We start from the raw sequence: 23,618 nt of genomic DNA on the forward strand, positions 1-23,618 counted from the left end.
GTTTGTGAAGAAGACATACGGAGAGTTTTGTAAAGTCCCGTTCCAGAAGAAAACAAGAATGGAATGAAGATTTTTAAAGGTAAATGCAGAGAAAATTTCCGAAATAAAACTAAGCGTATACTTCAGCTTAAGTTCGTAAGTAAACAAAACAAAGTTGTCAAAGAAAAGGTTTGTTTTAGACTGGTTTTTAATCCAAAAAGAAATTACAATATCCATTGAACAACAAACAAAAGCCGATTAAAACACTTGTTTTCAGAGGCTTTATGTGTCAATGAGACAAACAGTTAGAGAACCCTTCAAAGTTTCGTCACTTAAAGCTATGCGAGCGGCCATTGATAGATTTTAGAAGTAAGCACCGATTAACAAGCCGTGGCCTATCGTCGATAATCATGAATTTAAGATACATGATATGCTCAATGCAGTCTGCAAAAATCTGAGAAAAAGAAGGAAAAATTGGTGCAGTTCACGAAATTACCATCCACTCCTCTGGAAAAATGACAAAAAGTTATTCGGTAAATCTTATGTTATATAAAAAAGGCGTTTTTATTTCTAGTGGAATAAAGAATGTTACATACATAAAAAATAAAATAAAGATAGATCACCGCACAAATGTTTGCTGCAGATTTCATTTCCTGTTCGCGCCCTTTTACGAGGTATTTATACTTCTGGTGTACTGCACGCGCGACTTTTTGATAAAATTTTTGATTCATTCAGCTGACTCGTTCACCTAAGCTATGTCGTTGGTGGCTTGAACGCATACAGCTAAAAACTCTTAGTGAGGTTCCTTACGAAACTACCGTCAGGAACAATGGGTTCAGCTTTATTGGTACTGAGAGAGCAGGGAGCGATTCTCGTGTTAGTGTATGCGAAAATAGTTATAACGATTTCCACTGGAATCAGTTGCTTCGCTTCCTGTACGATAGCCGCCTCACGCATGTTCATGTATTTGTCTCCCTTAATAACGCTAAGGGGCAAACGACTAGCTAGTCACTTCGCTCAAAACAAGATACACATTCTACAGACAATGAAAGTGACAGGCCAACGTCAATAGTGTCGGATGATGAAACACCCTACCTGTAAAGAGTTGGTTGACGTGGTAAGGTCAAATTCAATGAAATCTGACCTTCGAATTCAAACTCCGTTTTCGGATCTGAAGTCCTATGACGTTTGAAAGCGCTAGCTTAAATATACGAAATTTATAAAGGCCACCTCAGGGTGTAGATAGAGTCATTGGACATTCCGCACTGCAATCTTCGCATGCGCAGAAGGATAGCAATATATGATTGTCCTTTTTAGTTCTACATCACCTTTAAAGTCGAACTGAATTGGAAACATCCTTTCGTCGGTTAATAATTAAATTGTCATACCTTTGGGGGTGATTAATTAAATAATTTCGAAAATAATCGATTATTTAACACGAGGTTCAAGGTAATTGTCTCGAATACACTCAAGAAAGTCTAATTTTGGGGCTGAGGCTGGCGTTCTTTTTTGGGGGATTTGAGCCTGAAAACGTTCTTATGTGGTAAAGTATTTCGATAAATCAATGCGGACGTGAGCAGGAAACCTATCAAAGTGCATTGTTTACTGTGATGTTGTATTAAGTTGCTTGTCACATGGTTGTACGGCTTGCTTTGATTCCGAGACTACAAACTGAGTTGTTCTTCAGTGTATCATGCAAAAAGAAAACCACATTGTAAATGTTAAAAAACGTCCCTAAGTATTTAAGTTAATTGTCCTGTTAGACGTTAGTTTTACACTTCTTTTGCCTTTATTTATACTACTTTACTCATACACACACACACAAAAAAAAAATGATCAAAATAAAGATTCCTAACTGACTCTCAGCCTGGGTATATTCTTAGTTGATGTTCTTAAAATTTTGGTTAATCTCAACCTGAACGTTCTTATAAAAAAAATGTTCTTGAAAAAAAAGAATGTATCTCTTTTTTATTATCAACACCATCTATATGTTACTAGTTTTAACATATGAATTAGTTTAGGTCACGGCCTGTTACATGCTCGCGCAAACAGTTCTAAGCTATGTGCGTATAAAAATCTAATTTATGGTGTCTTCGTAAACAGGGCTTCCTTCATTCACGAGGCAAATACAAGACGTCGCCTTGGTTGTGGCTCTTTAACAAAAGGGCAAAGGACCATCTCCAACGGAATCCTTGTTTTTTACGAGAAAGCTTTTGAGAAATTCGGCTTTTTATTAGCTCGCAAAGCAGTATTTCTTCTGCTGTTGTTTCTGATAATTCTTGCGGCAAGCTGCTTGGGTTTTCTTCGTGTAAGGATTGAACAACACGTCGGTGAGCACTTCAGTAAATCTGACAGCCAGTCCAGGAATGACCTGCTTCATGCAGCAAAATTCTTTCCAATTCTCAAAGCACGCCAAGAGCAGATTATCATCTCCCCTAAAACCGGTCAAGACATCCTCAGTGGAGACTGTTTAAAAGAAGCCGTCCTTGTACATCAGACTGTTGTAAACATTAGCGGCTACAAAAAGTTGTGCCTCAGACATCTGTCTCCGCAAACAACCCCTGAAACACTTGCCGAACAAAATTGCGTGATAAGTAGTCCTTTGGAGCTAGCTGGTGTAAATTTTGAACATTTGAGCAACCTGTCTACCATCCTGGCTCGTGAATGGACAAATCCTAGGACCGTACTTTCTACTGGTCAATCATTCCATTCTTCTTTCAATGAGATGGCTAGCAACTTTCAGATAAACGCACGATCAGATCCAATGACTGCCCATGCTGAAGCCATTCGACTAATTTACTTTATGAGAATGCCAACGGATAATGAAGATCATGAAGTTTTCAACTTTGAAACATCTTTTGAAAGTAAAGTTTCATCAATGAATCACCGGCTAAATTGTGCTTCGCTCTCCTTACGGACTGGATTAGCAACAACAAATGCCATTCAAAACATCCTGAAACCAGAGTTAAAGCCACTTTATCTCTCAGTTTTAACAATGAGTCTTTTTGCTTTAATGGTTATATACTTTACTTCCTACAATCTCAGCGGGTTAACAACAGTCTTGCTGATTCTGTTGTCTGTTGTGTTACCCCTGACGTGTACTGCAGGCATTCTTTCAAGTGCAGGCATTTCTCTTTTCCCAACAACCTTGTTCATTCCCTTTCTTCTGTTGGGAAAAATAACATCAGACGAAGTTCTCTTCTTAGAAGAATGGGAGCAGCAAAAGAAACTAAAATCACTTGAACACCGAGTCAGCAGCTGCGTGGTCAGAGTGGGAATTTGTCACGTATTATCTGCGGTTTGTGGAACAGTTCTGTTTGGAATTGCAATCAAGTCCTCATTTGAGGTTATTTCACGGTTCTTCCTGGTGGCACTTGTAGCTTATCTACTTGCTTCGGTTGCATCTTTGATAGTGACTGTCAGTTTCTTATTGTCTCTAGAGAAGCAGATGAAGTTATTAGATACTTCATGTGCGACGTCCTGTCATAGAAGCTCACCATTTACCACAATGCCAGGGCAGGCACTCATAGTACAACTGAGAGTCTTTCGTACGAACGTCGGTCAGATGTTAACGTCACCTGCTAACAAAGGGTTTTCTTTCTTTGTCTTGGCCTGCATCCTTTCCTTGAGTATGTTGTCTGCCTTTCAACCAGGAGAGAGAACGAGTATCGTAGCAAACCTTGATCGACAAAATGACAACTTCAACCAATTCAGAGAAGCACAACAGAAGTTCTTTGGAAATGAAACTGATGTGAGCATCGTTTTCTCTGAGGAGATTGACTACTCACAAGAGGCTATGCAAAATCAAGTAGTTAACGTTTGTAAAAGGCTTGGTGAGGCCTCATACAGTCACAAGGAATCAGTTTGTTGGATGGCAGATGCACTACAATGGGAACAAGATCATAACTTGAGCTGCTCAAATTCAGATTTTAGCCGTTGTTTGTACTTGTTTCTAAACCATTCAAACAACTTCCCTTTTCAACAAGACGTACGTTTTAAAGAAAACAATCTCCGGGTTCAAATTATTGCATCTCGTATTCACGTCAAAATTGCACAGAACAACGGCTTTAAAGAAGATAGAAGATCCCTTGAAGAACTAAGAAGCGATTTGTTAACACAGTCTCTCCTTAAAGCTGTGCCAGTGTCGGATACATTTTTTCAACTTGATGACCTGTTTTCGTTGGAAAGAGGAATAGTGCTCGATCTCGCAGTTGCCATTGTGATACTCTTTGTACTGTGTTTGACCACAACCTCATTTCTCATAAGTACTTGCGTCACAATAACATTTTTATTTCTCGTCTTGGAGACAGCAGGAATTATGAAGGTGTTCCAAATTGACTTGAACCATATCTCCTTCATATCGTTGTTTTTCACAATTGTCTTGGTCTTCAACTTTAGCCTTCAAGTCGCTTATTCTTTTGTATTATCTGAAAAGCGGAAAGTAAGAGAACGTGTTAACACAGGTGTATGCTCGCTTGCATGGCCTGTGTTAACTGCAGCGCTGTTGGAGATAAGTGGATCTATTTCGCTGGGGTTTATCTATCCAGCTCTACAAGACATTTTCTTTCGACTCATCCCTCCAGTCATTGTTCTTGGTCTGATCCATGCTCTCGTCATCTTGCCACCAGTGATCACGGTTTTTTTCGGTTTAATGGGTAGTTTTGATTCATCGCATAAAGAGGACATAGAAATGGATCAACAGAAGCCTGAAATACTACTTAAAGTAGTGGGAAGCGATTCACCGAAAGCCAAGCCAAAGCTTCCAGGTATATCAATCGTTGGCATTGGATGCAGGTTCCCTGGAGCCAATAGTAAGGACTTGTTTTGGAATCTACTCGAGCATGGAAAGAGTTCCATTGGTGCGTTTCCCCGAAATAGGGACCAAGAACATGAAATGTTTTTACATTTCTATCATCCCCAGCGCTTTGTTAGTGGACGTCTTTGTACTGTCCATGGCTCCTACTTAGAAGAAATCCAAACTTTCGACAATGAGTTCTTCGGTATATCCACTCAGGAGGCTCGTGGAATGGATCCTCAACAACGGATTCTCTTAGAAGTCGTGTACGAAGCAATCGAAGACGCTGGAGTGAAACTTGAGGAGCTTCAGAAGTGCAAAACAGGTGTCTTTGTCGGTGTAATGAATCTAGATTACGGAACTCTAGTAACAGATCCATCAAATTATAAGAACATCGACCAGTTTTCATCTACTGGAATGACAGCCTCAATTCTCGCCAACAGAGTGTCCTTCTGTCTAAACTTTACAGGTCCAAGCATCGCAGTTGATACAGCATGCTCTTCGTCCTTGACTGCACTTAAACTTGCATGTGATAGTCTGCAGAACGGGGATTGCGATATAGCCATTGTTTGCGCACCTAATATTGTATTAGATTTTGAAATACAGATGATATCCAGCATGGCAGGTCTTCTAGCACCTGACGGCCGCTGTAAAAGCTTCGATGCTTCCGGGGATGGTTATGGAAGGGGAGAAGGCTTTGCAGCAGTTATTCTAAAGTTTTCAAACGCTGCTGCGAGTGATAAAGATGACGAATATTGCGAGATAATTGCGTGTGGAATGAATAACGATGGTCAAAATGCCGTGCCAATGACGGCTCCGAGCTCAAAGGTGCAAGCTGAACTAACAAGGCTGGTTTTAGAGAGGTCTGGTGTGAATGCAGCGGACGTTGATTACGTGGAGGCGCATGGCACTGGTACCGCCATTGGAGACGTGATAGAGGTTACTTCAATTGCAGAGACCTACACCCTTCGAAATACAAACTCCACAAGAAAGCTAAGAATTGGATCTGTTAAGACAAACCTCAACCATACTGAATCTACCTCGGGCCTGGCTGGAATTATTAAGGTCGCTTTGATGATTAAGAAGAAAATGCTGGTGCCGACTGTTAACGTGCACACATTGAATCCAAGACTGAAGTTGGAAGAGAAAGGAATCATTATTCAACAAACCTGCGAGCCTTGGAACACAGAAAATGGGAAACCACGCATAGCTGCTGTGAACTCCTTTGGCTACGGTGGTTCAAATGCACACGTCATCCTTCGAGAAATTATACCTAAGCCAACGTTTGACGAAGACAAGGTTCCACGTCTCAATCACATCCTCACAATCTCTGCACGTTCACAAGAGGCTCTGAAGAGGATGGCAACGCTTTATTCCAATTGGCTTAATGATGGCATCGAAGATGTGGATTCATCGTTTGTAGAAAACCTCTGCTATTCAATGAACGAACGTCGTAGTCAGTTCCCCCACCGCTTAGCACTCTCTTTTGAATCCATTTCCGAGGCGTCCAAGGCTCTGAGAGATTACGCAGATGGATCCATGGGGTGGGAAAAGATGGCTTGTTACAATGAAGTGAAGTCTTCAAACACTAAACTTGTGTTCATGTTTGGAGGACAAGGTTCCCAATGGTACGCAATGGGGAGACAGCTTGTTGAATCAGAACCTGTTTTCAAAGAAAGCATATTAACAGTCAGCAAATTAGTTCGAGATTTAGGAAAGCCTTGGTCACTTATAGACGAGCTCATGGCATCAGAGGACGAATCGAGAATCGAGGAAACTTTCCTCTCCCAACTGGCCACGTTTGCTATACAGTATGCCACGACACAGTTATTGATGTCTTGGAAAATCTACCCATCTGCTGTTCTTGGGCACAGTTTGGGTGAGTTTGCAGCTGCATGCACTGCTGGAATTGTCACCCTCAAGGAAGCTATTCAGCTAGTATTGACTCGCGCCACCCTCCAGGATCAATGTCCCAATAACGGGGGTATGGCAGCTCTGGGCATGTCAGAAGAAAAGGCTCGAAACATGCTGATCGAGCTGAAGTTAAGCCAAACACTTGAAATTGCCGCAATTAATGATGCAAACAGTGTGACAGTGTCTGGTGATTCCGAGTCAATTCAAGCCCTTGGGCAACATTTAGCCATTCACTCAAAAGACACTTTCTGGCGTGTTCTTGGGACAAAACGAGCATTTCACAGTGCACACATGGCGCTTATTAAGAAGCCTTTTCAAGCAGCCATAAGGCGGGTCAAATTGAAACCTCAACTGTCCAAGATTCCGATATACTCTACCGTTGAAGGTAAAATCGTCTCAGGTGAACAGTTTGACTGCGATTACTGGTGGCGCAACATTCGCTGTCCAGTCCAGTTCCAACCAGCCATGAAGAACGTGCTGAAAGACGGGTACAAACAGATCATCGAGATCAGCACCCAGCCGATTTTAGCCCACTACGTCAAACAGATTGCTAAGCAAGAAAAACTTCAAGAACAAGCAACACCAGCTGTCCTGGCAACTCTTCCTCGTAAACGAGTACCTGTCAATGAACAGCACAAGTTCATTCTCTTGAATACAGTATGCAGATTGTACACGGCGGGATTTCCCATAGACTGGACCCTTGTACAGAGAAATCCGTCAGCCAAGTTTATTCGCCCACTAAGCTATCCATGGTTGGAACGTAGTTTTTGGTACAGGGATCATCCACCCCGAAGAATAATCCTTCCTCTTGATAAGGACAAAAGAACTAAGAGCAAGACTCACCCTTTTTTAGAAAGAGTGAAAATGACTGACCTTTGTTCAGGCCTGCACTGCTGGGAAACTGAAATTGATCTCCATCGCTTTCCAAATCTTAGGGATCATGCACTTATACAAGGAGGACCCGTGATGCCAGGAGCGGCCTATGTGGAAATGGCATTTGCGATGGCGAAGGACCAGTTCGTGGACGTAGCTGGATTGGAACTAAGTGATGTGAAGATCTCGAGCCTTCTGACACTGCCTGAAACACAGGTAAATAAGTTAAATGCGCAACACAAAAGGTCAATTTTTACGAGTCGATGTAGAAAAAACCTTAACATGTGTTCGAAGAACACATCATCCTAGAACCTTCCAATATTTTTACATCCTATTCTGGATCTAATTCCGGGTTAAGTTCTGCCTTAAGATTTTTCTCTGTTTAATTTATATCCGCCTTCTTGTATTTTCTGCCATAGGTTCGATCTTTAAGACTGCGTCTTCAAAAGACTGAGAGTATTGGTGAGACAAAGTTCAACATTACAAGCGTTCAGGATGATCATGGAGAGATTAATCTGAGCAGCGGGAGAATCTCTGTGGATCTTTTATCTAAACATGAGAACTTTGAGAATGAAGGTACTATTACTATGTTCATTTCTGAGACATTCACAGAAAGTACTGCGTCGCAGACAGTTCAACTTTCTCCAATTTATAAGCTGCAGGCTTAAACATGTCGAATGGGACAAAAATGTACCGATGAATATCATGTGTGTCGGATAGCAATGTTGAAATATAGCGGTATTGTACTCAGTTTTAAAGCCAGAGTTCTAGTCATTGGGGAAATTTTGAGCCAAGGGAAAATAAAATTAATTTGAGTTAGCGGGGTGCTCGAGTTAACCAAGTTCGAGTTAGCTGATAGTAAATGACTGAACCAATGCGGTCAAATACAGATTAGTCAAAATACAAATTAATTTTTATCAACAGAAACGGAAATTTAAATTCTAAATTAACTACTACTATTATAAGAAGCGGGACTAGCAATGGCCGAACATGTTAAGAATTCATTGCTGTCGGCCTGTGCTCTTTAGCAACAAATTGTTACCACCTCTTCGTGGTATTGACCTCGTAATTACGGCTAAATCTATTCATCCGAGACATAAAATTTGTATTCAGTTTCGTATTTATAGACCTTCATTAATCTGGCCAGGCAGCGCAGGGGACTGTATTACAAGGGGCTCACTGCGTTAATGAGATGGTCAGATGAAAACTTTGTAGTCAGAGCGGGTCGTATTAATATGATGGTCATTGGATGGGAAAGGTCCCATCGTAGCACCGAAGTTTAATCGTTAGACGGTGGTTGTATTAGGCTTTTACGCACAACTTTTTCAATAAGTTTTCGGTAAGAAGCTTTCGTGTCTTGAACGAGACTTTCTTACTCCACTTTCCAGCCGTTTCTTTTCCCAATGTGTCTTCATATTATAAGAGTACAGATACTGTTTAGACCTATGAAGTTGCCAGTGTTGAAGTTTACACGAGAAGTTTAACCAAATAACTTCCATCAACACATTTTCTAAAAGGAAGTCGCAGCAAAGCCAGTACTGTGATATGCATATCTGTTTCCAAACAGTTTTGAAATCGGTAAAATTAAGGTCATAAACTACATACATATATCTCATTAATAATATGTTGGTATTTGTAGTGTCCAATGATGTTGGCAGAGCAGTACAAGAGCTGATAACAGACATGAATAAAATGCCGATGGGTCGTTTCAGAGAAGTGACAGAGAAGTACGGTTTCAAGTATGGACCTACCTTCTCCATCATCAAGGAAATCTGGGAGTGCGACAACGAGGGTCTATGCCGGGTTGAAGTAAGTGCGTCATTAAATATGGCAGCAAAACCTGGAAATTATGTTGTTCATCCTTCCATACTGGATGCTTGTCTTCAATCCTGTTTCGTCCCCCTGACAAGCTCGTTAACTGATGATAAATCCATTGTGCCCGTTGGTTTCAAAAGCATAACCTTGAATGATGTTCCAACAACCAATCAGCTATACTGCCACGTCGTTGCAGATGTAACGGAGTTTGGAAAATTTGACGTCACACTCATGAGTCCATCTGGGAAAGTTCTGCTGACGATGACTGAATTTCGTGTTGAAGAGTTAACAAATTTACCACGACAACTTCCCTTTGCTGAACTTGCGTATGAGGTCCAGTGGAAGGAAGAGGACATACAAGGGCATAGTGAAAGCGCTCCAACTTTTGCTTGCATAGTGCTTATGGACTCATCCAATTTCTCGGACGGTTTAGTCACAGAACTTCGAAGTGTTGAGGTCAATGTCATCCCAGTTAAACCACCAAATGGTAGCTGTTTCAACGGCGAAGCTGAAGAAGTGATAAAAACAGCCTTTGAAAAAATACCATCGCAAAGTCTAACCAAACTGAGGGTTATCAACCTGTGGCCTCTAGAAGCCTCATCTCTTCCTGAGAAATTCGAAGTCATCGAACAAACACAACGTCTCGCCTTCAGCAGTTCCGTCTTTTTAATAAAGCTGCTAAAAGACAAAGACTTGATTGACTCTCGACTGTTCCTCGTCACCGAACGTACACAGCTGATGTATGGCTCTGACCAGTCTCTTCAGATGACGTCCATTCCATGGGGCTCTACAGTATGGGGACTGAGACGAACCGCTAATCTTGAAGAATTAAACATCAGAGTTACAGCTGTTGATCTGTGTAACAAAGAGGATGAACAAGAAGTAAATGCCTTAGTCAATGAGATCCTGTGTCACAGCATTGAAGATGAAGTGGCCTTGAGAGGTGGAAAGCGATTCATTAGTCGCCTCTTGAGGTCAAAAATGCAGAGCGAGAAAGCCACAGTAACAACCATGAAAGACCATCACAATAACAGCAAAAGTGGACCACTTTATCTATCAACGTTCCGCTCGTCAAGAACACTGTGTCTGCGTGAACAGAGCTTTTCAAAGCCATCGTCCTCTGAATGCGCCATGGATATGCACTACTGCTGGACACCTTCAGAATCACTGTTTGAATTATCCAAACGAAATGGATGTGTTTTTGTAAGTGGACGAGTGACTCATGTACCAGAAAAGAGCCATCATATTTTTCAGATTGGAGACCAAGTGTGTGGTGTCATTCCTTCAGGACGCGTTTCATGTTCCATTTCCATAAACGTCAGCAACCTGTTTGTAAAACCAGTCAGCCTGACAACTGAGCAAGCCACATGTATCCCTGCGTGCCTCGCCATAGCTTCCTACGCTCTTCAAAGAGCAACATCAGGCTCCGACCAGCAGAAATTACTTATACATCAAGCCAACCGTGGTCCTGGGACTGCAACAGTCATTCTTGGAAAAACATTGGGTCACCGGGTGACTTGCACTGTTTCCGACACTTACAAAAGATCTACAAAAAGTGTCCTCCTCAATCTGGGTGCGGAAAACGTAATGCAACAGTCATTCTTTCTACGTAACAGTGATTCCGTTGACCAGTTTGACGCCGTTATATTTTTCTCTCCGCCTCCTCCAAACGCACTCAGAAAAAGTGGTCGTAGTCTCAGAAAAGGAGGAAGAATCGTTATTCTGAGTGCTCAGTTTGAGGGTGACGTTGTGTTTTCGGCGAACGAAAATGTTGAGTATGTGAGAAACGACATCTCAGACATTCTTCTGTCTCCGTTAGTATTCGAGAAGCTCACTTTACAAAGTCTGGAAACTTTGGAAAGTAAAGGGGTCCTAGAAAAGCTACTTAGAACACACATAGAATCTGCAGACTTAGTAGCATCAATCAAGGTTGAAGACGGGTTAATTGAGAAAAAGGCATCTTGGAGACCTGAAGTAAAAGAATCCTCAGACATTTCATTTTCAGTTCAGTCGCTCAGAACACTTAAGGAAGAGAGTCGTCTTCAGGACATTCCAGTACTTGCACGTGGCCTGGATGAATGTGGCCTTAAAGAGAACAGGACCTATTTGGTTGCAGGTGGATTGAGGGGATTTGGATTTGAGGTAGCTCGTTGGATGGCGGAGAATGGAGCAAAGACCATAGGAATTCTAAGCCGTTCCAGGCCGTCAGACACTAAACGTCAAGAGCTCCAGCAGATTGAAAGAAAGACTGGGGCTAAAATTTCTACCTTTCAGGTAGGTAAAGTTTATGATCGGACCATATTACCTAATTACGCTCCCCCCTACAATAACATTTTGTAGGAAGAGGAGTTTGTGACTCGTATAGTCAGTGCCAATTTTCCGCCGCTTGGGAAGGATGCCAAGGTTAACACCGGGTTATGCCCAAACCTCACGCATTGTCCGCTTATAAATCTGGGAGTGGGCGAGAGAAGTTTAATTTTATTAAGCAAAAGGAATGAACATAAATAGAATGACACCTGGAATGTAGTTTCTTAAACAATGAAAGAAAAAACGACTCCTAGATAAACGCCACTCACTTAAGAGGTTTCCTTTAAGACGTTGTCTTTGGTCAAATGAGAGGTTAGTTTCCAAAAGGTTTATTCCCTTATTTAGTCAGATGCCTCATTGGTATACAAAAGTATCGGTTGTCATCTCCATCTAATTAAACCAGTGACAAGCATGTTATTTTTTCAGGCTGACATATCGAAACAAGAACAAATGTCATCTTTCAAGGAGCAGCTTCACACTCTTCCAAGTGTCGCGGGCATCGTGCACACCGCCATGGTTCTTAGAGACGAGTTCATCGAAGATCTGACATTTGAGAGCTTTACTGAGGTGATGGGCCCAAAGATCAAAGGCAAGATTGCAAATTGTTGTGATTATCCACGTTCGTTTAGCTAACTACCAAAGTTCTGGCATACTCGTTTCCCCAGAGCTATTTTTAGTGCAAATTAAGGGGGAACAATTTTTCAAAAAGACTAAAGTCCTTTTTCAGTCATTGGCTACAAATATTTTAGAGCAATTTTCTGTTCTGCTAATGATGTTTTCAATTTAAGAAAGAATTACTTTCATGACAGTTCGTTTTCATTCAGGTTCGTTTTTGCTACACCAAATAAGTTTGGAGATGGATCTGGATTTTTTCGTCATGTTTTCGTCCATGGCGTCAATCGTGGGTAACTTGGGACAATCGTCATACTCCGCCTGCAACGCTTTTCAAGACTCTCTTGCCCAGTACCGCAGGCAAGTGCTCGGTCTGCCGGGTCTTGCCATAAACTGGGGACCAATCAGTGGAGCCGGTGTGGTGCATAGAGAAACTGGCATTGCTAAATTGCTATCCATGGCAGGACTGGGTTTTATACGCGCCAAAGATGGTATGTTTAGTGTCTACTCTCTAGCAGTTAAAACTCCTTCCAATATCTGATCTTTTAAACTCAGAGATGATGTTTAGATGTTTAAATATACAAAAACTCTTGCTCCCAGTTAACTCGTTAATATATATTTTGTAAATTATCACAAATCCATAGCTACAACACTCGAAACAACGACAATCTTCACCTACCCCGATGTCACACTACCCAGGAAAAAATTTATTTTTTTATCGGAGAACAAACATATGGAACTCAATGTTTTCGGAAATCGGCTGCTCCGCTAAAAAGTATCCCGATATTTGAACGTAATTTAAAGGGCAACCTGCTCAGCAGTTGGCTGGACAGTTAATGTCATCTATTCAACAATAGCATACTTTTGCAGATTCGTTACCCCTTTCAACTGCTTTATTTTCCGATGTTATTGTTAGCTATAGTTATCTATCGTTTCATTTTGTGATTAAAAATTTGGTGTGAAGATCCCGCTTAGGAACGAATAAACCATATTGTATTGTGTTGTATGAAAAAGTCTCATTCCTGGTTTTTGTTTTTACAGGAGTCAAACATATGGCCAAAGTACTGACTGAGGAGCCAGGCCGTTGCCAAATCTCTCTGTTTGATGCAAACTGGCCTCGATTCCTAAAGAGCAATATAGGGCTACGAAAAACCCCTTTACTGTCGGTAATTTCAACGGAAATAAATTCTTCTGATAGCCAAGCCAGCTCAACAGAGTCTCTAGCACAAAGAATCGTTCTGGAAAAGGATCAAGAGAAGAGGGCAGAGTCTGTAAAAGAGTACATTAGCGTATCAATGACAGAATGGACAGGAATTTCTTCTCTTTCTGAGACAGATCTCAACAAGAGCTTGTACAGCTACGGAGTGGACTCCAGCGCCGCCCTGACTTTGAAAATGCAGCTTGAAACGAATTTGCAGGTCTCTTTTGAGGTTAGTTGGTTAATTCCATCATAAACTGCTAACTTTCCCATTCAATGTCTAAAAATAATCGGAATTGCAGCAAAGTGACAGAGAGGATATTATGAAGAGCAGAACATGGTTTGGGCGCATCACAAACTAATAAGGAAGACTTGTACGTTGGTATTAACACAAATCGGTCGAGGGTGTCAGTTTGAGTAGATAAGAAAGCATGGACAAGGGCTTAGGGTGCTGTGAATGATTATAATCTCAGACATGCGTCATGCCGATCCAAGGGCCAGAGCTCTCGAAGCCCTATTCAGTTAAGAAATATCCTGAGTATTTGAAATGAATGTGATGGTATATTTCCAGCCTGGTGAATGAGTGAGAATGATGTATTATTCTAGAAAGTGACACAGGCATACTCGTAATAAAGAAATCCGAGTGCTCCTATCAGGAGTCGAACCTAAAACCTTCCAATTACTAGTTCGGATGCTCTACCACTGAGCTATAGGAGACTCATTTTAATGGCCTTAGCTCCCACGAGTCTCCTGTAGCTCAGTGGTAGAGCATCCGAACTAGTAATCGAAGGTCTTAGGTTCGATTCCTGATAGGAGCACTCGGATTTTTTCCGAGTATGCCTGTGTCACTTTCTAGAATAATACATCATTCTCATCCTGAGTATATATATTGTTTCTGAACAATACTCCATCGTTATTCATACAATAGCCTTTTGTTAAGAAACAATACTTTAGATACATCTTTAAACTTAGGAGGGAATCTGGGCCCTGGTAGCCAACAACTGAGAGCATCTTCTAGTGTTTTCTAGTTTTTCGAACACATTGGCCCCAACTAACGTCAGTTATTTTAATTTTAATCCCTTTTTGGTTTCCCGAGACAATTGGTCCCTAGATTTACAAGTACATCAGTTTTGAACGTGTCTCTTACGAACGACATTGTCTTTTTCAGGTCTTTTACTTCATGCAGCCTGACACCACCCCACTGAAAATGGCGAAGGATATAGTTGACAAGCTGAATGGACAAAGTTCAGACTCCCAGTCAGCCAATGAGCGACCGCAAAGTAGCGACAGCCAGGAAAGTGACACTGCGAAAGCAGAACCCACGACTGACGTATCTCCAACAACCACTGCGGCAGGAAGCCAGATACAAGTGGTACCGCTGTATACGCCTGAAGATTCAGCGATAAAGTTTTTCTGTGTGCATCCATCCCACCGCTATGCTTTGAGTTTGGTTCCAATATCCACGGGATTTCAGGGACAGGTAAGTCAGCAAACCTTTCTAACACTGAGATCGTCAACCTCCTACCAAGTCGGGACTTAGAGACGAAAAGATGGCCCATAGAAAATGCGAAAACAATCAATCTGTTTCAGTATTTAAATGAAGGACTGTAGCCTCAAAACCATACCTAAATAAAATAAGCTATTTTTAGTTTATACTCTAGTTGAAAACAGTCTACTAGTAAGGTTTTCTGAATAACACCGATTTTCATTTCACGAATTGAATTGAATTGAATTGAATTGAATTGAATCAGGTGTGAAAATACAGGTATGATTCCAGCTCCGGTACTTTCTTGCAGACAAATCAGACCGGCTAATCGTATTGTGTAAACCTACCTTTAAAGTATTTCAAATATGTCCAAGCAACTTACATGGGGCCTTTCCACTGAAATATGCCATTGTTTATAAGAACAGTTTCGACTGAGCAAATTATTTTCCAGCTTTACGCTGCAGGACAAGTGTATGCCAGCATAGTAATTATATTTGTAGGCCCTTGTGTCCTTCTATGCACTTGGCTTTACCGACCCATCAACAGTGAGTGAGGACTGGGGTGGAGTTCGTGAACTTGCTACACATTATGTCAAACTAATCAGCGAGGAGCAGCGCCATGGACCCTACTTTCTCGGTGGATACTCGTACGGAGGGATGCTCGCGTACGAAATGGCTTCCTTGTTGACAGAACGTAATCAGAGGGTGGAGTTTGTGGCGATGATTGACACATTCCCTTGGTCTCCGTGTTCACGCACTATCAGCACCAGACTGGCTTCCATGCAGGAGGATGAAAGGACGCAAAGTCGCAATGTTGAGGTTTGCCGTTGAAATTTATTGTTATAGCAACTGTCAATTTATGGGTAAATAGTATCCTTTGCAGTGAGAAAACTTAAATTGTGTTCACAAGACATACACAAATCGAATAGTTCCTTGAGCTCCATAATGTATCTTTATCGAGGATAAAAGATCATCTACCCCTCCGACGTTGATTGGATGCCCTATAGACGTCGTCTTTTGCAAACGGTTTCATGGATTTTAAATTGAAATATTTTTCGATTGATTTTTAGGTTCGATTTGAAAATTATATGAGAAGGTTTGCAATCGATTCAATGAAGATTGCTGCTGATGAATATCAACACCTAAGAGAGGAACATGACCAGGACTGGATTGTAGAAGAACTGCAAAAAAGGAGCCTTGAAATGGGGATCGCTGCCTATAATTTGACGGCTCTAAGAGAATCTCTGATGAAGGACCAAATCTTGGCAACCAGGAGCCACCAGGAGTGGCAACCGTCTGAGGTATGAAACGTATTTTACCCAGAAAATCTGAGAGCTTTATTGGTGTATATACCAGGGCCACCTAATAAAATAGCGCGGAAAGGCTGTGTTTAAGGCTAACTCATCTCAGCTGACCTCACGAATAACTTCTTATTATATCACAAATTACACATCTGTCGCTTAGTGAAAACAATTCTCTGGACGTTTTTAAGCATTTAATCTTTCCCAATAATAGATTCGTTACCGAGGTCCACTGACCTTCCTCAAATGCCAAGACAAGCGCTTCTCGCCCAGGCGTCTTTCTTCAGAGAGTGCAGAGGAAACATGGGGTCAGTTGGTAGATGGAGGAACAACAGTGCTTGTTTGTCCTGGTGATCATTACTCTATGAGTGAATCACCTCATGCGCATGTGACAGGCAGTATCCTAGCAACGGCCCTAGGATTCAACTACCGTCTGCTGTTCCCAGAATTCCCAAGACCTTCGAGGACCTTCAGCCAAAGGCGAGCCGTGGAAAAACTTACCAATGGATTAGATGTTTTTCTCCACTCAAAGAGAGGTTATTAATTCTTATCTTATGGAAAAAAAGAGGAGTAATTATACAGTGAAAATGTTTTAGCAAGTGTTTTATTTCCCTAAATAAAGTAACTGTTTACAATAACAAGGGAAAAGGGTGGTCAGTGAGTGAATACTGCTCAATGCATAGGACCACAAAACACATCAATAAACTGGTCTACTTTCTTACTGCTGGATCAGTGCAGATACCGGTGGTAGTCGTCACTTCGAGTGTAACTTGACCAAACTGAAGCCAAGGCTGACTCTAGGCCAAAGGGGAATTTAATCAGGTCTTTTTTTTTTTTTCAGTTCAAGATCTTCGAAACGTTAAATCAAAGGCTCAATTATTGCATTTAGTTGATGGATTGAATTCATTATTATTTATAGTCAATTGAAAGTACGTTTCACGAATTGTATTAGATGATTCAATTCAATTCAATTCAATTGATGACACCAAGATTACAGGAAAAACACTCAAGTTGTAGCTTCTGGAAAAATGTCAGAAATTATACATTGAAAATATAAAGAAGTAAAAGTGACTAAGGGCACTGGTGGTATATGAGACATATGGTGAGGAGACAAATAATTGATAGTTTTATTCAATGACTTTGTCTTTTATTCAAGGAAACAAAAGGCCTCATTTTGGAGAAATACGTTTCAAAGAAGATACTCATAAACTTGAATTGAGATCAAAGGCCGAAGAAGGAGAAAAAGAGGAGGAAGAGCAAATCAAGAAAATCATTGATCTGAAAGGTAAACGAAAACAATTAGTTTGCCGTGTGACCACTTTACTCTACTCTATGTAAGCTATTAGTATCACACTGTAATGTTTTATTGTCACCCCTATCATCATTGTCATTATCATTCTTGTTGTTGCATTCGTTGTCCTTATCCATTTTCGGTAGTGTTTTGTAGTTGTTGTTGTTGTTGTGCTTGTTTGTGTTGCTACCTACTATAGGTTCCTTCACTAGAACATAACCAGTGGCTCCAGAAATTTATTCACATAATGAACTCCGCCTGTCTGTTTGACCGAACTGACTGAGCCTCTGGGCCGGGTTGATAGAAGCTCGATTAGCACTAATCCTGGATTTTTCAAAACCTCTCAGTTGTCATCGTAGTTAAACTGGTTTAGCGGGTGCTTTCAACAACCCGACCCTGATATTCTTCATTTAAGCAACGTGACGTAGTAACTTCCGGTCTAAACGCGTGCTGAAGTCTGAAGGGTTATTACATTGAATTGCTTTGCGCGTTATTACTGTGCATAATTTCCTACGCCATTAGTGCGCGCGTTGAAATCATGGTGCGTTTTCTTTGATACTATATTAAGCCCAGTCAATTATGTTGCGAGCGTGGCCATGTTCTTCGGTGGATTAAAACATCAGAGACATCAACTGTCCTTAACACAGTTGATCCTTTGCTGAGAGATCCCACTTCCCATTTAGGTCCTCTCGGTAAAACCCAAAACTACACTCTAGAATTTCCTTTGCACAAGGCAGTCCGCTCCTCTGTGTCCCTGAATAGGCAGAGGGCCAGGTCTATTCATACAGACATGCTAAGCTCCCGGCAACTTTAGGTCCAGTGACGAACAGGCATTGGATTGTCGTACAATATCGCATTCTTCAAAACGTTTTGTAAGTTTACCAGTAGCTCAACTTGGTTCTTATTACAAACAATCCCTGAAAATAAACTCCGTATATAGAGGTCCCTCACTGGAATGTCTTTTTCTTTTTCTACTTCATACCAGAGCTCCGCATGGTCCAACCAGGAAGATTCGTCTCTAGTGCATTGAAACATTGCGGACGCAAGCGGAGAGTGGGAGCTGACCATAGTGGAAACCTGGGCCAGATTGCTTCCGTTATAACAAACAGACGTGTTTACAACTTGGAATTCACCGATTATTCCGATTTAAAAGCTTTTTACAGCATGATAGAAGCTATTTTTGGACTGACGTTGTTGTCCACTTAGATATTGGTAGGACACTCGTAATCAGTGCAAGTGTCATATTTTATTAGTTGACCCATTTTATTGCTTCCTTTCAGTTAGTTGGTAATGTTTTGTTTTTGCCCGTCTCGTTAGCCACAGGCGGGAACGGGATTTCACGTCCCATGGCACATGAATTTGGGGGTCAGGAAATCAGTTCATGTTTTTTCCTTTTTTTAAATCTGTGTTCATTTTAGGCATCCTCATTGTGACGTTCAGCCGAATAAAATCCATAAATCCTCGTTCTTAGGCTCGATGTCCGCTACTGGACTACAAAAAAATACCAGAAAGGACTTAAAATAACGTTGTGTCCAGCAATCTTGAAGAAATCACCTCACTGAGAATTTGCATTCGACTTGCTCTCGAGTATCTTGAACATGACGGTCATGTTGTGATCGTTGTTTGTCTTGCGAAGTCCGTGAAAAAAAAAAAACTGGCCGTCATCTTGTCTTGTCCACAAACCAACGGAAATAGAACTCATTCTTATAGGCAATGAAGTTGACCACTCAAAGCGTGTGTTGTAAAGGTGTCGTTTGTTTCGAAAAATAACCTCTTCTTCCATTGAACTTATGAGGCTCAAAAGGACAGGTTAACTGTTTTGCCAAATTTGTCATTACCAGCAAGAGATGTTAATTCAGTAATTTTCTTCCACTGAAAACAAAGGAGGGCAAAAATAAAAAGACCTAAGTTCAAACGTTTTGAAGATGTTCGGCTTTCAAATGCGGCCTGCCAATGGTAAGGAGCAAATTGTGAAGCTTTCGTACAGAGACATTAAAAGGCAAATTCAAAGGCCATGAAGTTGGAGAGAGAAAAGTTTAAATGGTTTTTGCGTGGAGTGTTAAACCATTTATTGTCATGAGTCAAGTGTAAGTGTTCCATCTAGTAATGGCACTTTTAATGATTGCAAAAGATTAACTAATTACAAATTAAATGCTGAAGCACCTTGGTTATTCAATACCGACTATTCTTTCTGTTATCAAACAACAACGTGAGGGGCATGGGCCTGCTGCAATGAAATCCTAAAATGAACACATATAGATAGTTGACAAAACAAACACATATTAATTTAGCAAATGGCAATTATATAGAACTAGCTTGGGCTCGACCAAAGAAAAATAGTAGCTCTTTGATAGAATCAAACGTACCTGGTCTCAGTGGAATTTACACTTATAATTTCGGATACATCTAGATACATCTGTTGCAAATGTAAATTTAACACTTCACTTCATTGTAGAAGGAAAAAGTTCTTGTGGCTCAATTACTTACTGTGACAACTCGAGCAGTGAATGGCAGTCAATTTTCCAAGAAATATGGAAAAAATCAGTTTCAAAATCAAAGCTAGGAATGATACATTATTGAGCACATTAACTTCATAGCAAGGTACTTGTGGTTCTATCAAAGATTTGACGCGTGAAAGCAGGAGTTTTCCAACGCAAGTTTGTCGACTTGTTTTTGCCGTATGAAGGCGCCTTTATTAATTAAGATTTAGTGAACAAAAGTGTTTGGTCTGGGTGGACGTGTCAAAAACTATCCAAGAAAAACGTTTGTCAAACTCGCCCAAGTAAAAAATAAGTCAATTATTTTTTATCCTTCTCCAGACTTTTAGTTCTATAAATATAAATCAAGTTTATAGGTTAAATAAGGGATGTTGCATGACAAAAGAAAATGTGTGAATCTTGAAATAAGGACAGATTGAATAGATTAAAATGTGATGTAGTTCTGCTTTAATTTGTTGTAGCCACTGATCGTTTTTGGAATTCTCCTTCTTTGATTGATAATGATGTAGGAGAATACAGAATATTGTTAAGATTTACTTTCAGTAACGGTGGCAAACTTTTGAATATTGTAATCATTAATAGGAATAAACAATGTGTAGAAGTTGAATTGTCATTATGTATCCGTATGTAGCGGACTGATTTAAAGCTGGGGCACCCGACGAGATCACTTAAGGACGGTGCCTACTATTGTTACTGCGCATACGTTCTGCGTATCTCGAGATACTCGGATTTCCTGTGGGTGGTGCCCACTAATACAGGGATATTTTTGCGCAGTTTAAAGCTATACGGAGAAAGCAGAACTTAGCAAGTGCTTTTGGTATCTCAAAAGAAAATTAGGGGTAACCATCCATTTTTCAGAGATAATTAAGCTTCAATTTAGGAAAAAATCCAATACATTGCTGCATATTTTGGCGCTTTTTAGAGATATTATTGCTTAATTATCTCTGCAAAATGCGTGGTTACCCCCCCCCCCCCCCCCCCCATTTCTTTTTGGATTCCAAGAGGCCTTCCTAAGATCTGCTTTTCCCGCATAGTCATAAGCCGCACAAAAAAACTTCGGTATTAGTAGGTACCGTCCTTAAAAGAAAACTTAAAATGTTGTCTGTTATATTCTCAGAACAATTTACGGCCTTTTAAAGAGATATTGGTATAAATTTGGACACCCTAGCTGAAAATTGGAGTATAGCAGAAAATTTTAGGAAACGGAATATTATTCCCCGAATTTTCGAGATGTTGTGCTTTGTCTTTACGAAAATGTTAACTGACCTTTTGTTAACACTTTGAACCATGGGGATTAGTTTTCCAGTGTTGCGAAGTTTTGTGGCAGACATTTTGCCCAAGAATGCTTAAGTATAATTTCTTTACAACCATGAACCGAATTTCAGAGTGGATTAGCGGCCTTCCGAACAAATATTCAGCCGAAAAGATCGGTTTGGTGCCCCTGATTAAGTAGCCATAAAGAGCGGGTTTATGCTCTTTCTATAATCGAGACAAACTCGCTGCAATATAAAGGTACTGCCCTTTTTTTCTCTCTGTTCACCGTCATGTTTAAAAATTTAGTGTCGAACAGTCAGACTAAAAAGCGTTGAATAGTCAAAAAAACTGAGTGGAAGATGAAAAGTCAGATACCAGGAGATTGAGCAAGCCAAAATCATCTGAAAAAAGACTGCAGTGGTCACAAAACCAAGTTGGATAACAAAACCATGCGGATGGAAGGGTTATATTCTAGACGGACCGGTCATTAAATTTTCAGCCTTTTATAGCTCTAATTTATCTTGCTGATGGTTCTTCCCTTGATACGTCACGATCAGCTGAATCACTAAAATGCTTTTTAATTGTCCGGTTAAATTTTTCCCACGGATTTTTCTGAATTATATTCCACTACTTTAGGTAAATTTTTATCGCAAGAGGCTGAAAAAATGCCTTCTTGTGATTCACTGATGGCTTTTCAAACTAAACCAAGGTCAACGTCGATCGCACAGGAAAGGATTTAGGTGAAAAGCCGGTTAGAGCGGGCCCACGTCAGCTACATTTTCTACATTCCAAATGCATTACTCGTGAAGAAATCTGGTATGCAAAGAAGTCTCTGAATGGAACAACAAGCGATGTGGATAAAAATAACAGTCACAAGTACCAAACATATGTACGTTGGTAACTCGTAGCCATTGAAATGGGCTCTGAAGGTCACGTTGCTAGCGAGCATTAGGGAGTTTAAGAAGCTACACTGCGGTGACGGCAACGAGAAGGTCACAAAACAATAAGATTTGAAGAGAAAAACAAAGGCCCTGCACGTCTTTTGGTACGTTTCTTCGCCATACTCGGCCAAACACCAACTTGAAATGACCAAATTCAACGTTTTGTGAAGTACGTGAGCACACGCGAAGTACTACCAGCAACGCGAACTTATATTTCAAGTGACGTTTCAGTTCGTTGGTGTCGGTTGTCGTTGTGATTTCTTAAAGTCCTTATTAGGGGGCTTAAGCAACGGCGACGGCGACCGCAACGACAACGCAGCAAAACAACACCTTTAATGAGGAAAAATAACCTTACTACATTTCTTGGCGTCCTCTGCAAAACAACAACGTGAAATGACCAAATTCATAGTTTTGTGGAGAAAGTGAGCTCACAACAGTAAATTTGTCATTCTCTTAATTAACTGGGACGCCACGCCTGCCAGTTTGATTCCTGCGTAGTTCGCTGCTTTTCTGTAAGTTGGATGAGTTGAAATAATCGCGAAGAAGTACAAATAAAATGAAGTAATATTTTCAAGAAGCGTTTCCATTGCCGTCGCCGTCGCCTTTAAGCGGAGCTTGTTAGTAGCATTTCTTTTATGGTTTCCGTATGAACGTAAATAACTTTACAAATTCCTCATCCCTTCTGGACTTATATTTAATTTTAGAGCATATGCAGCAAACTATTTAGCAACAACAATGTTAACTGTTATACAGAAGAGCAAACTATCCTCTTAAATCCTAAAAAAACTATTTAATAGATCTGACATTCTATGCTACATGATTATGTGGAGCTGGGTGTCTGAAAAATACCACAACATTGTGTACACTGTTAAGCAAACATTCAGGACGGGATTGGCTATTTATCGAGTTAGGATAATTTTCTTCACGCTCAAAATGAAATTTGGATTCCAACTGATGATCGACCGCTGCTTAATCAATACATTGAGCTGAAACACGAAGAAACTCGTTGAACAGGCAACAAAGCTCGCTAAAGAAGGGTGCAAGTGCTTAGCTGATGCCGCCTGAATTCTAAAATAAGCCGTGAATTTGTGGCGTCAAGGGAAACATAAATATATTTTATTCACCGGACGAACGCACAGTTTTTCCCTACACGGACCGGCCAAGGCCGGTGAATAACATGTTTATTTTTTTTCTGCTTTTTGAGATTTTAATATGATCGAGGTGAATCGGTTTGCGAACAGTTTACGCGCACTACGTGGCACTGACTAACAATGTCGACAAAAATTGTTTAAAGAAAGAAAAATGTGCAAAATACGTTGCGCTGCCGACAATTTCAAGTACCTGTGACAGAAAAA

At 40.7% G+C, this 23,618-nt stretch overlaps 1 protein-coding gene across 1 annotated transcript in view; it reads left to right on the plus strand.

The window, feature by feature from the left end:
* The window catches only part of LOC146474504 (uncharacterized), a 30,551-nt gene extending 10,032 nt beyond the window's left edge, over positions 1-20,519 (plus strand). The window contains exons 3-14 of the mRNA XM_085117105.1: positions 2,083-7,777; positions 7,981-8,137; positions 9,201-11,650; positions 12,110-12,272; positions 12,508-12,786; positions 13,337-13,725; positions 14,662-14,973; positions 15,480-15,797; positions 16,049-16,279; positions 16,494-16,815; positions 17,436-17,564; positions 18,556-20,519. Coding sequence (XP_084973231.1) covers positions 2,083-7,777; positions 7,981-8,137; positions 9,201-11,650; positions 12,110-12,272; positions 12,508-12,786; positions 13,337-13,725; positions 14,662-14,973; positions 15,480-15,797; positions 16,049-16,279; positions 16,494-16,815; positions 17,436-17,564; positions 18,556-18,776 — 10,666 coding nt within the window. The 3' untranslated portion in view covers positions 18,777-20,519. The remainder of the gene's footprint in view (positions 1-2,082; positions 7,778-7,980; positions 8,138-9,200; positions 11,651-12,109; positions 12,273-12,507; positions 12,787-13,336; positions 13,726-14,661; positions 14,974-15,479; positions 15,798-16,048; positions 16,280-16,493; positions 16,816-17,435; positions 17,565-18,555) is intronic.
* Positions 20,520-23,618: the final 3,099 nt, after the last annotated feature.

The sequence above is a fragment of the Pavona decussata genome, unplaced genomic scaffold (assembly GCF_977016875.1).
Source record: "Pavona decussata unplaced genomic scaffold, jaPavDecu1.1 SCAFFOLD_89, whole genome shotgun sequence".
In the NCBI taxonomy this organism is placed as follows: Eukaryota; Metazoa; Cnidaria; class Anthozoa; order Scleractinia; family Agariciidae; genus Pavona; species Pavona decussata.